This window comes from Sphaerodactylus townsendi, linkage group LG01 (genome assembly GCF_021028975.2).
Source record: "Sphaerodactylus townsendi isolate TG3544 linkage group LG01, MPM_Stown_v2.3, whole genome shotgun sequence".
Taxonomy (NCBI): Eukaryota; Metazoa; Chordata; class Lepidosauria; order Squamata; family Sphaerodactylidae; genus Sphaerodactylus; species Sphaerodactylus townsendi.
The window spans coordinates 80,328,366-80,342,372 of record NC_059425.1 but is presented as its reverse complement, the minus strand read 5'-3'; the positions used below and the strand labels follow the sequence as shown (position 1 = coordinate 80,342,372).

General features: G+C 40.4%; 1 protein-coding gene across 2 annotated transcripts in view; it reads left to right on the top strand.

Moving 5' to 3' along the window:
* The window catches only part of DESI2 (desumoylating isopeptidase 2), a 36,913-nt gene extending 23,210 nt beyond the window's left edge, over positions 1–13,703 (top strand). Inside the window, exons 2-5 of one of the 2 annotated variants that reach the window (XM_048484945.1) lie at positions 3,440–3,512; positions 6,752–6,845; positions 7,847–7,988; positions 9,458–13,703. In XM_048484945.1, the coding sequence (XP_048340902.1) occupies positions 3,440–3,512; positions 6,752–6,845; positions 7,847–7,988; positions 9,458–9,685 (537 nt within the window). In that variant the 3' untranslated portion in view covers positions 9,686–13,703. The remainder of the gene's footprint in view (positions 1–3,439; positions 3,513–6,751; positions 6,846–7,846; positions 7,989–9,457) is intronic. The other variant, XM_048484955.1, reaches the window with a different exon arrangement.
* The last annotated feature ends 304 nt before the right edge of the window (positions 13,704–14,007 follow it).

The following is a 14,007-nucleotide window of genomic DNA, read 5'->3' as shown; positions in this document are numbered from 1 at the left end:
GCGGGGTGGTATTTCTGTCTGCTGTGCTTTTCCTGTGTGAAACTATGTTCCTGCTATTCTCAGTCTCTGCTTATCTCTTCTCACTCCTAGTGAAGGCCAAACAGCCTAACGGTCTGGGTCTTAGTAATGCCGCTGGGAATCTGGATGGGGGGTGGGGAGGGAGTACTGTCTGAGTGTTTATGATCCAGGTGTTCTGGCTGAACAAGCCAGTAAAGTCTTGGACCGTGTTAAGGATTCGTCTGACCTACAATAAAGAAATCATTGTTAATCACAACTGTTTCAATTGTTTGGTTCATGGTGGTTCTGAGAGTAGGTAACTGTATGTTCCTATGAGGTGCTAACAAATGTAATTTCACATTTTCCGGTTGGATCTATCTGCAGAAGAGTGCAGTGGTTATATATAAAAGCTGGTAGTAAAGTGTGATTTTTTTCCTGGGTTTTTCATGATGTCTTTGTCTAGTCCTGGTAGCCTGGGCAGGCAGCAGAAGGCAAGAAGGTGGCCCTACAACATTTCTTATCAAGACACCAATGAAGGTTCTGCTGCCCCCACACCTGCCAGAACGATGCAGCAGAAGTGCAACAGCTGCAACAATTGGTAACATGGATACAAAGGCAGGTGTAGTGGCACTCAACCTCAGACAGAGTTGCAAAAGCTTGAAAGAGCTTGGGGAGCCCTCCCATGCCTGTGCAGTAGTCCGAGACTGTACTGTATTTCGAGAGGAAAGCAGAGAGACCCAATGCCCCAGCTTTCTTTGAGCCTCAAAGCAGCTTCTTAATTTACTTGGAAACAAGGCCCATGGAGTTTAGTGAAACTAATGATGTGTATTCACTATAGTTTAAAAAATAAATAAAACAGTACACAGTGTCAGAAAATGCACAATAAATGTGTTAACAAAACACCCTCTTTTTGTCATATACAGTTTTCTGAAACTAAAAGAGTAGTTGGTTTTCTGATACATTCCAGAAGATCATTCCACAACTGGGAAGCCATTACTTAGAAGTCTGAATATCAAGCAGTGGCAAACATAATGTGCCTGCAAGAGGAGGCAGACACAGGTCCTGATCAGAATATCAGAGCTGCTGCACGGGTTTGCAGTGGAAAAGACAGTCCTTCAAGTGTGTGGTTCCTATTCCCAGACTGCAACTGGCTTTAAAGATACCAGTCAGCACCCTGAATGGAACTTTGAAACAAGTACATGATTACTGTAGTGTTCTTGAATAAATATAATAGAATGCTATTCCATGCCTTGTTTTCCAACATTCTAAGTTTGCAGCTTTTTCTGACACCTGAAAAGATAATTCCTACATTGGTAGGACTGCACAGAAGAACAGTGAATGGGAATGCTGAAGTGAGGAGGCCAGAATTAAAAGTACTTTGTCTTCCTCTCCCACAAGTACAGTTGCACTGAAGAAAAGGGGTCAGTTTCATCTCCTTGTCCTTCACTTTAGCTCACCAGCCATATTGGTCTGAAGCCTTGAGAATGGTCATTTAGAGGGTCAGAAAGAGCTGCAGAAAAGGAGAAGGAAGGAAAAATCCAAGTGCTTTTCTCAGATGGATGGTAGAATATTGCTCAATGTGTTCATTGTGATTAATTCATGACAAGTAATTCAACTGCCATATTTTGCATCAATTAAAATGTTTGAGTTATCTTTCAATGGCAGACTCAAATAAAGTAATTCTCATGTTTAATTTGATGGTGTGTAGCTTCCTCAGGTAATCCAGATAAATACAGATTCAGCTAAACCAAAAAGGGAGCTGGTGCAGATTGATGAATATCAGCCTGTCTAAAATGCTCATATCTTTATACATTACAAATGTTCTGTAGAAAATCCTTGAGGCATAAAGCAGATATCCACTTTATTGGTTTTATTATCAACTTTCTATTGTTTGAAAGAAAATATGTTATAAGATATTAATAGAAAAAGAAAATTGGGTGTACAATGTATTTTTTTTCCAGAGCAAAATCCTTCTCTATATCGTATCTTATCTTGTATCAAATGAAGGGAGCTTTGACTCTCAAAAGCTTATATCATCAAAATCTTGTTGGTCTCTCAAGTGTTACTGGACTCAGTAGTGTAGCTGCCACTAGGACACCCAAGAACAAACACCCTGTGTGTTCCCATGGAAGTCACATGGGGGGTGGAAAAATTGCCCCCACACTTCCGGTAAGGAGGAGGGGTGTGGCTGGGCCTCAGGGGCCCTCCTGGGCGGTGTGCACACATCACGTTGACGCTCAGCCTTGCCTCTCCTCCTTCCCAAAAGTGGCTGGGCCTCGCCCCCCCTGCGTCGCCCCCCCAATGGTGTGCTGCCTCGCAAAGTCTTCTGAGAAGTGTAGTTATCATGAGGCTACTTTTTCAGCAGGCTGCTTTTTGCCTTGCAAGGTCTCCTGGGAAGTGTAGTTCCCACCAGACTACTTTTTGAGCAGGCTGCTTTTTGCAGCTGGCTGAACTCAGGTAAGTGGGGGGGGGCAGGGTGCTATGGGGGCACCGCGGAGAGGGGCCTGGGCACCATTTTTCCCCCTACACCACTGACTGGACTCAAATCTAACTCTATTATCTCCTTGACTACACTTACTGAAATACAATAATATATTCATTATCTTGATTGGGAATCTCTCCTCGAAAATTGCCTTGTTCCTCTCCTCCTACCTTCTCACAGTTCTTTTTCATTTTATCTGTTCTTTGTTGTAATTCTGTTAGTTAATTATTTATATGTTATAACTAAGATTCTATTTATTTTATGTATGCTGTTCTGCTCCCCAAGTGAATCTGTTTCTGGCACCCTGTACTTGGCTAGGACAGAGTGGGGGAGACACAAGCCAGGTTCAACAGTTCAAACAATACGTTTATTACTTAGAAGAATTAAGACCCTAACTCCTCCCTTGGTTCTGTCTAAATCAAAGTATTTGCTTGTCTTGAGCAGATTTAAAGCTGTAGACTGTGTCTTCTCTTGGTTGCTTCTAAAAAAGTCCACTGTGTCTTGCTTCCTTTTAGTTCTTTCAGTCTTTGTCTGGTTCTAATTGCTGTTAACCTTAACTTGTGCTCTATATATCACCATAGACTTATGGACCACCATATACATCACAAATATCACAGTCTCCAGCTACCCTTGGCACCTCGCTCTGACTGACTGGATAGAGCTAAAACAGGGGATTGCTGGGTAAAGAAGGAAGACTGCCTCTTGGGAAATGTCTTAAAGGGACAGGGGCTAACTAAATTCCCTCCCTTAGAAGACTTTACAATTAACTAAGCTCCTACTAACTATGGGGAAACTGAAGCTTAACGGGGAAATAACAAAAGCCTCTGTGGGGGCATGACATATGTGTAAAAGAAGTGCTTGATCATGTTTACTTATCCTGAATTTATTATTCAAGTTGGCTTTGGCTTCAAAAATAAACATTGAACTAAAGTTACCCCCCCCCTTTTTCCCCCCCCTAAGTACTGGATGAATGAATATACCTCTTCACTTGGAATTGGAGTATTCCATTCAGGAATAGAGATATATGGCAGAGGTAAGTGACACAATTTAACATTGTTGCTGCTAAGTATCTGTGACATAATTCATATAAGATCTGTAAATAATGCCCTAAAATGTTGTGTGCTTAGTTCTTGACAAAGAGTTTAAAAGGCAAGAATATTTGGTTGGGAAAGGGAGGAAATTTGAGTTTGAGAAGTGGAGTAGCTATTAATATAGCAAATTGATTGAGAGAAAGATGGAATGAAATATCTTCTTTGACAAGAGGATGTGACTGAAAGTGGATGTATGGGGGGGGGGGAGAAAGAGAAAAGGGAGAACAAGATTGGGGTTTAGGGGAAAGAAGATCATCATAGGAAGGGATAGGCTGGTAGGTAGAGATTTATAAAGTGAGGTTGTAAAGAAACGAAAACTAGGCTTGTTCTGTACATTTTCTGATTTGTATTTTTTTCCAGTATTGAGCTGGAGGTTGAGAGAAGTGATTGTATATTCTGGACTCTATATGATTCTTAAAGTTTGTTTTTATTCAGTTTATTTTATAAGTCTGCGGCCATAACAGTTATTCATCTAAGATGAATGGGTTCCGGGTTACATGATAGTTGGTCTTAGTTACCAAAAAGGGGATTTTTAATTAGTGAGGATCTAGAGTGATTCTGGTGGATCCTTAGTTGCTATTGCAAAGCAGGAAAACAGACTGCATCTCAGGTTCAAAAGATCTGACATAATATAGAGAAGCAGGCTAAGAAAATAAAAGAGAAGGGTCACAAAATCCACATCTTTTGCAAACATATGCTAGCACTGGATCTTACTTCTTACCTTTCTCCCTCTGTTTCTTTAAGAAAATCAAGTATAATGTTTTCATTGTCCAATCATAATTCAGATTAATGATGGCCCGGGAAAAGTTGGAAATTTTGGAGAAAATTGGAAGAAAGTTCTAAGGATTTTCTTCCCCTAGAATGAGTGAAAAGAATTTTAAAGCAACCTTTACAACCTACAAGTGAATGATAACATATAAATATGTTCATTATTAATTGATGTGAGATTCTTGTGCTTTATGTGGAGGTGAAGAGAACATAAAATTTATTTGTTACCAGATTATTTTGTAAGAGTGCTTTCAAAAGGTTTGAAAACAACTGTTTTAAAACATAGCCAGTGTGGTGATGTGGTTAAGATAAGAGTAGTGGACTCTAATCTGGTGAACCAAGTTTGTTTCCCTACTTTTCAACATGAAGCCTGCTGGGTGACCTTGGGTTACTCACAGTTCTCTTAGAACTCTTAGAACTGTCTGTTGGTCTCTCAAGTGCTACTAGACTCAGTAGTGTAGCTGCCATGAGGACATCCAGGAACAAACCCCCTGTGCGCCCCCAGGAAGCTGATTTTAAACCATTTCAAAACTTCTCATAGAGTCATAGAATCAGAATTGGAAGAGACCACATCAAGTCCATGCCCCTGCCATGCAGGAATACACAAATGACCACCACTGACAGATGGCCACCCAGCCTCTGTTTAAAAACCTCCGAAGAAGGAGATGCCACCACACTCTGAGGCAGCGCATTCCAATGTTGAATAGCCTTTACCATCAGGACGATCTTCCTAATGTTTAGATGGAATCTGTTTTCCTAATCTGCCTTCCTAATGTTTAGATGGAATCTGTTTCCCACTTGTACAGAAAAAGTGGGCTGTGAAAGTAGACTATAAAAGTGGGCTATCAAAGTAGAGGAAAACGTGGACTTTAAAAACAAAATTTTCTTCAAGTAGGCCTTAGATGTTTTCATATGCCACAGTATGTAAAAGAAACTGCTCTGTGTTTACAAATTTACACACTATATAAAAAAAAACTGACAAAAAAGTAGATAAGCTTGTTTCAAACCAGTATGAAGGCCTTCAGTTCTCTGAAGTCTACTGAGAAAACACTGATGTTCAGAACTGAAATCTGTTGCCCGTTCAGAAGTAGATTGTGACTACAGAAAGTTAAGCCCTGGCCAAATCAGCCCAGCACCAACAGCTGCAATCCAAGGAATTGTTTCCTTATTGGTTAATGCCACACCCCTTCTATCTCCAAGTCTTCTTGTTACCCCAGATTCATCATTGAGGTCTACTGCACCCTCATCCCTTGCTCTAGATCCCAGCTGCTGTGGTGAGTTCTTGCAAGACGGGGAGTGAGCTGAATCAACCCTCTCCCAGCTTCCTGTCTTTGGGTGGTAGAATGGTTCTGTTGGAGGCAGTCATGCCCAATGGATGGAGAAGGTTGCTGCTTTGGTAAAATGGCTGAAGTTCAGCAGGCCAGGGGCAAAAATGAAAAAAAAAACCAGTCCCTTTCACACTGTCCCTGGAATTTGTTTCTGCATGATGAATGTAGAGTAATTAAAGTGTCATATTTTAAAATTTAGCCCAACAGAGCATGCTTAACAGAAGAGTTAACAATTGCAGCATTACATGTAGCCAACAAGATCCACTTGAGCAGGAGTTCTGATCAACTCCCTCCCAAGGGGCTGCAATCAGCCTGCCTTACTCAGCATACTTTACTACGAGTAATGGCAGGAAACTGCACTCAGTGCCAGGTTTTCCATGGCTAAGTACCAGGTTTGTTTCTCAAGCAGCAGGTGAGACGAAGCATGTCCCATGACATACATGCCACTACTTTCCCACCCAACTGCAGCCTGGTGGTAGCGAGATCACACTCTTTGCCCCTCCACCCCACCCAGTTCCGTTCCATTCAGCAACCACTATTCCCAACAAAGATATTCTTAGCAGGAGAATGTTTGTGGCAAATGGTATCCCTGAAAATACTAGGCATTTATATGTCTGATATTACCTCAGTTTTTCCCTGAACAGTTTAATGGAAAAACTAGACTGCTGTCTGGCACAAAACTGGATATTGGGCAACACTATCTGCAGTGGAGACACACCACCAAAGAATTGTATGATGTGATAATTCACAGTAACGAATAGACTTTAATATTATTGTCTGTTAGGTGGAAGCAAATCTTTCCCCTACAGAACTGCAGGCGATTTGAAGAGGGGCTATTGTTTGCAGCATGGGTACCAATCCCATTATTGATTCTGGAAAACAGGTGCTGCTGTTTTTAGTATTGTTTCTTGCTTTTGGATAATGCTGGTTGTATAAAGTGGTGGTTCAGTTTGAGATAAACATCTCATATATCGACAGTTTCTGCTTTTAAAAGATGCTTAGGTGTGTAGGGTACAGTAGAATGATTACTTGGTAATGACTGACTTGAAACACTGTTTATAAAAACCTGATTTTTTTCTTTTTAGAGTTTGCTTATGGTGGCCATCCATATCCCTTTTCTGGAATATTTGAAATTTCTCCAGGAAATGCATCTGAACTAGGAGAAACATTTAAATTCAAGTATGTAACTATTTCATTTATTGGTGCAACCTGACATTTCTTATTAAATGCTGTCAATAGATGAATATCTTCAATCCACTAATTGCAAATATATTTTAAATGGTTAGCAATATTATATTCATATTGTTTGCAATACTATATAATTGTTCTCCTGGTGGGCAACGAGGGCATCTTGTATGCGTGATTTCCCAACCCATTCTCTGGAAGGTAGGAACCAAATGTTGATACTTCCTGTAGAAGGCTTGGGCATCCATCTTAGCCCCAGTATTTGACTAACAAAGCAGTATGAGAAGAAAAAACCCCAACACAATGTGATAAGAACAGGAAGTAATAACAATAACGACATGTCAACTGACAATATTAACTGAACACACACAACAGGAACAGTGATTCGGTAATGGGATACCATTCCACTGAAATGACCCCTGTAGCTATGTCAGCACTATTCCTATCATCTAGTTGAATTGGTTGATGCCCATACAAGAGGCCCTCATCGCCCACCAGGAGAAGGCCCCTTCAGGGTAAGTATACCAATGGACCGTTATTGATATTTTACGTTTGCCAATTGAGATGTTTAAGCTGAAGAAGTGTGTTTTAGCTAATTGTGTATTTTATAATTATTATTGTGTCATTTTGTATATGCCAATAAAGGCCTTACTTACTTACAATTGCAAATATCTGTAGTACATTTTTATCAGTTGAAAGCATTAAGTGTAAAAAATTTAGCTATCATAGTTGCTGACAGAATAGCATTGATACAAATTCTACTGAAGCAAGAAGGTTTATTAATAGAGAGTGCAAACAACTAAATGTATGTGAGTATACACAACCTCTGATAAGAGAGAAAGTAGTGTAAAACTAAAAGGAAGGGGTATTCTGGGCATGAAGTTAAAAATAATTGAAGGAAGAAATGAGACCTTAAATCATTGTATAGCAAGTGGAAATGAGAACATGTCTAGTCTGATTACACGTAAATACTGTCTAGTCATCTTTTATTTCAGAGAAGCTGTGGTGCTTGGAAGCACAGACTTCATGGAGGAGGATATAGAGAAAATTATAGAAGAACTTGGGAAAGAATTTAAAGGAAATGCCTATCACTTAATGCACAAAAACTGCAATCATTTTTCTTCAGCTTTATCAGAGGTGAGTGTTGGTTTGATTATTCTCAGGCTGTGCTGAATGTACAAAGTAAAAGTAACTTTCAATATATAACTTGGCCACTTTTCCAAGTGTGTAAAAACATATAATATAACCATATGTGGATCCGGGGTGGGGGTGGGGGCATGAGGGGGAGGTCTTCTCAGGCACCATTCGCACGGGTCACATGGGTAGCCATTCCCTTCCTGTCCCTCCCTCCCCCCCCCCCAAGAGGAGTTAGGGCAGCTCCTGTTGGCTGGCCCCTGCTCTCTCAAAGCTGGAGGGTGGAAGCAGCAGAGTGCCCCTGGGTGAGTGAGTGGCTGCCCATTTGCAAGTGGCCAGTCCAAGGCCACCGCCAGCCTGCCCCAAGCCGTACTGCAGGGCCAGCAGGGGAAGAGGCCTTCCCCCCAGAGCACCAGGCAGCACTCCCTGAACTGCTCACTCAGGGGCCTTGTGCTCTGTCACTATTCAGCAGCAAGCCAGGTATTTGGTCAGGCCAGATACTTTTTCTCTTTCCCTCCATGTTACAACTGGAGCGTTCAGGGGAAAAACATGTTTCTGGGCCCTGTTTCTAAATGAATCAAGTCATTTCAGAAACTGTTTTGATCTCAGGAACATCTTAAAGGGGAGGAAAAGAGAAGTGTTCCACTCCTGCTCAGAGCTGAGTTATGAATTCAGGTGGTCTGGGAAGGGCATTCATGGCAAGAGATAAATCCAAGTTGATGTCTTAGGGCAACCTGTAGCAATTTCCCAAGAAAGCAGTAACTAAGGATGCTGGTTGCCAGTGCCCAGCAGACCCTGTTGTGGTTGCCAAAGTTACAGAACCTAACCTCTTCTCTTTGGTGCCCCACTTTCCCCTCTTGCCTTTGGCTGGGGGCACCAGAATGAAGATCCTTCTCTGAGTAGCCTGGAAGGGGCTGAGAGCATGTGTGCATGTGTGTGCGTGTATTCCAGTCTCTTCTCCTCAGTGCCCTGCTTTCACCTCTTGCCTTTGGTGCGGGTGCCAGACCAAAGTTCCTTGTCCGGGCGGTTGGGAAGGGGCTGGGTGCACGTGTATAAAATGGCACTTCCCTATGTCAGATTTGGGCGGGGGCGTGCGTTTCTGTAGCTAGGCTCCTGAATATAACTCTAGTTTCATTTAACCTCAGTTTGTGAAACTGCACTGATGACATCACATCATTATTGTTGGTACCTGTTTTGCCACGTTCAAAGCATACAGTTGGGTTATTGACACTACTGTGGGGACAAAAAATTGATCTCTTTTGAACGCCACCTTTGAAGTTATTTTCAGAATAGCCAATTGTCTGAAAACTATACTTATTGTTGCCAATCTGATAGGCCACAACGTTACAGCTGAAACCTTCCATGTAATATACTTAGTGTACTGGGTGTTCCAGATCAGTGACATACATTTCAATTAATCGGAAACCTGCATATTATAAAAAATATTGGATGGCCTTTGTAATTTCATCTAGATTCTCTGTGGAAAAGAGATTCCTCGTTGGGTGAATCGCCTTGCTTACTTCAGCTCCTGTATCCCATTTCTCCAAAGTTGCCTACCAAAAGAATGGCTTACACCTGCAGCACTTCAGTCTAGTGTAAGTCAGGAGCTTCAGGAAGAACTGGAAGAAGCAGAAGATGCTGCAGCGTCATCTTCTCTGTCAAGCTCAGTATCGAGAACTGGACATCACTCAAAAATATAAGTTCAGTCAGTAACTGATTTCACTAACAGAATTCTTGCCCATCTGGATGTGTCTTTGGTATGCAATTAGCTCTCTCTCTCAAGCCCTTGATATCTTCTGCTCAGGATTTTATATATGATGAGAAGTTTCTGGGAAAAGTGAAAATTTGAGGTGGAGCTGCTGTCTTTCATCTGATCCAATAGCTTTGGACTTACATAACTTTGTTTACAGTATTGTGTGCTGCTGTTTACAAGTCCCACAGGGACATCTGCCATTGAAAGACAATGTGTCAAATAGCTCAATTGGACCTGCATAACTTAAACAGCATCTCTTCCAAATGTTGCTGAAAATGAAGCAGGAATTGTTGAAAACTGTAAGCAGGGTACATACTGATCAATATAAAGAAATCTGTCCTATGAAGCAAGGAGATTACCTTGGTATATAACTGAGAATATATGTTCTTAAAATGTTACTGTCAGTTAAATCATGGTTTTTGACCACTTATGAAATGCAAATTAATATTTTACTACAAAGTCTATTGGATTCAGTTAGAGTTCAATCTCGTAAGTTATGTTTGTACTTTTTTGAGGTTTTTAGATTTATTTGTCTTAAATGTTTTGTCTGACTCGGTTTTGAAAAAAAATATTCTGAACAACAGCTTTTTAACTGAGTCCTCAACAGTGCCTGTTTCACATAATTTTTAACAGATGGAACACATAGTTGATTTGTTGGCATTTTCCTTTAACATTTGGCAACATCATTTAGATAGCAGTATTTAGCCTATGGTTGCAATTCCTTTGACCATTTAAGTTCTGCAACCAGTCCTACCACATGTAAATTGCTGTTTATTAGAAGAACCTCGTCCTAAAAACATGGAGAAAACTGCTGTTGTGATTTTTTAAAATAGAGCTAGTTTTTTCAACAGCAAGAAATATAAGTCTCTTCCAACCTATTGTGTTAACAGAAGACCCCTTAAGTGTGCCTGGTGAGGTTACTTTCTTACTCATGCTAATCTACCAGTAAAGTGTACTGTATAAACTATAAAACCTTTTTAAAAATTATCAAGAGCAAAGGAATTTCATCTGTTTTCCAGCTTTCTCATGGAGGTGTTGTTTGTGTATACAGCAGTGGTGACACGCTATTGGAATAGGCTTCAGATTTTCATTATGTATGCTGCCTTAAGGATCTTCCAGTCAAATGGAAAAAAGTCAACTGAAAATAATGTATAAACTGAGCTCCAAGTCTGCAGAAATTTGCATTGGTGAAAAAAATGTAAACCTCGCATGTGCTATTTATGTTGCTTGGTTTGCTGATGCATAAACTTTGGTGCAGATATCAGAAATGACAAGTCTACAAAAGTTAGGACTGGTAAAATGATATATTGTAACATATATTTATAATACAAATGTAAATCTGTAGACAGAAAAGACATTAATGTGGCTTTTGGTTAATATTGCAATATCTACTTTTTCAACCACTTCAATTTATACACATTTATCTTAGGGCTAATTACGTTCTTTGCGCTCCTGATGCTTCATTGACAAACAGTCTGGGAGTTCCATGCTCAGAACTTAATTCCTAGGTGTACACAGCTCTGATTCATATCAGGACCGTGGGGAGAGGTAGCATGTGCCTCTCCCCCCACGCCCACCCACATGATTTTCCTGATCTGAAATGACCATGGTGTACTGCTTTTTGCTCAATTAGCAAAACTGACATGTAGCTCACTGGTACAACTAAGATTTTCCAACAAGACAAATAGAGACTCTCCAAGGTCAGTTCAGAACAGGATAACAGCACTGGGCAGGGTGAAGCATAAGCCACCTCATCCCATATGCCACTGCCTTTAACTGTTTCAGGTCCAGAAATACAGATTCCCAGCATGGAAATCCCTGCAAAAGTCTGGTCAACAGGACTGGAATTCTCAGCCCGCACTTTGCAATGTGTTAATTGGCTTTTAGGCTGTTTTTTAGGCAAACTTGAGGAGGAGGTGGAAAGTGCCATCATGCCACAGTCAACTTACAGTGACGACTGCATAGGATTTTCAAGGCAAGACATGAATAGAGATGGTTTGCATTGTCTGCCTCTGTGTACCCACCCTGAATCTCCTCGGTGGTCTTCCATCCAAGTACTAACAAAGGCCAACCCAGCTTACCTTCTGAGATCTGATAACATCTTGCTGGTCTGGACTATTCAGGTCAGGACAAACGTGAGGTAAAAGCTGCTTTATTACATAGAATACACAGTTATGTGAAAGTGAAATAATTCTCCAAAATGTAATGTGGTTAGAGTGTTCAGAATTTAGCAACAAACAAAATTGTCTTAACAATGCCACTGTTACTGTAAGTGAACCTTTTTTATTTTGTAACTATTTAGCAAAGAGCCATGAATGGATCAAGTTGGTGGAAGGGATTTTTGCTGACTGTTCCCTCTTCAGAATTCAGCCTTCTGTGCATGTCAGCAAGCCACTCGTGAGTGGGGTGCACAGGAACAGTGTGGGATGCAGGGTGAAGGGCTGCAGCCAGAAGGGTGAATCAACAGAAATAATCTCTCAGCTTTTTGCACAAGCTCTTCCATGACGTGAACAAGAGTGGAAGAGGAGGAAATATCTGCCAGCTTCCCCTTTCAGCTGCAGCCCTCCATTCTGCATTCCATGCTGTTCCTGAGGTTGGCCTAATCTCTTATCAGTGGGTTTTAAGGAGTGCTGGAGCTTGCAGTGTAAAAAGGAAATTAGCAAAAATCTTTTTGGAGTCACTCCATGGTAGGAACTAACTTTCTTAAACTGACTATCTGAACTTGGATTTTGAAATTTTTATCCTTTGTTCCTACTAAATTTTGCTGGATCATATAAAATAACTAACCAGTAGCAAGACATATGACTTTTTCCCCCTCTACTATAGCTGAGATGGAAATGGTATTTTGTAGTTTGTTTTTGAAGCTGTTTATGACATTTAAATTCTAGCAATTGTAAGCTCTGGTTCAGACTCCTCATTGCTGTGTGATGCACATAACTATTCCATAGAAAATCTTCCATGGAATTGTCCTCCCACCAGTAAATAGGGAGTCTTTGTGTGGTGCTTCATGGAGCTGCAGGATTAGGTTGGTTTTGTAGCTTTTCCTAATTTTCCAGGCAAAAATTATGGAGTAACTTAATCTCCACCAAACTCTAGGACACAATCAATTTTGTTCAGGTAATCCTCACAGCACTGTGCCATTTACTTAACAGTTTCATCAAGTTAACAGCTATGGCATGTAATAACTGCAAAGACATAAGCAGCACCACAACTTAAAACCGTTTTTATTAACCTGATAGATCAGTAATTTTTTTTCCGCGGTCAAGTAACCTTTATTGTTTAAAAATATACATACAGTTATTCATACATTATTTCTCTATTACAGCTAACAAAAAAAGGTCTAATCCAACCCAGTAATTTAACTTTCCCATTATTTCTTTTAGAAGAAGAATTTGGATTTATAACCCGCCTTTCTCTTCTGTCTCAGACTGACTTTTCTTCCTCTCCCCACAACAGACATCTTGTAAAGCAGGTGGGGCTGAGAGAGCTCTGAGAGAAAGAACTGTGACTAACCCAAGGTCGCCCAAGGCGTGTGGGAGCAAAGAAACAAATCCAGTTCTCCAGATTAGAGTCCGCCACTCTTAACCACTACACCATTCTGGCTCTAATCCATTTATTAGTGGTTCAACCCCATGAACAAGCTTAACATCTGAACCCTGAAGATGATACCACATTTTAAGTAGTAATGGTAATTTGTATCTTATCACTCTCTATTCAGTTCCTTAAAATCAAAAAAGCAACCCTACCAATGGCTGCTCTCGTATGTTAGCAATAGTTCCAGTTACCTTTCACCAGCATTACTACACAGCAGGGAGCACTCTTGTCTACAATGGCCATACTGTGTTAAAAACTAGAACACTCCTCTCAGCTATGAGAATACAGGATATCTGTGAAGTTTTTCCCAACCAAAACGGGTAGAAGAAATAAGTTCAGGGTTCAGTTTCTAATACTTGAGGGTTGTTTTTTTTAAAAAAAAAAACGATTACTGTAATTTTTTTTTTGTCTGATCAAGGCTATTTTGAAGCTGCCACTTTTATTCAGGAAGCCAAAAATACATACTGTCAGTGTGCACCGATAATTTGTGATTTCATTATGAGAAAGAATGCAGTGTGTTTCTTCTTCAAAGCATGCAGTACAGTTTTATCAAGAATTTTCACTTTTAGATGGTTAAAGGTAATGAATCTTCACTGACACATTTTGTAAACTTGAAATCAAGTTTACTATAATGCATAGTATTTGTATGGAATAGAGACTATTGACTTTTGTTAT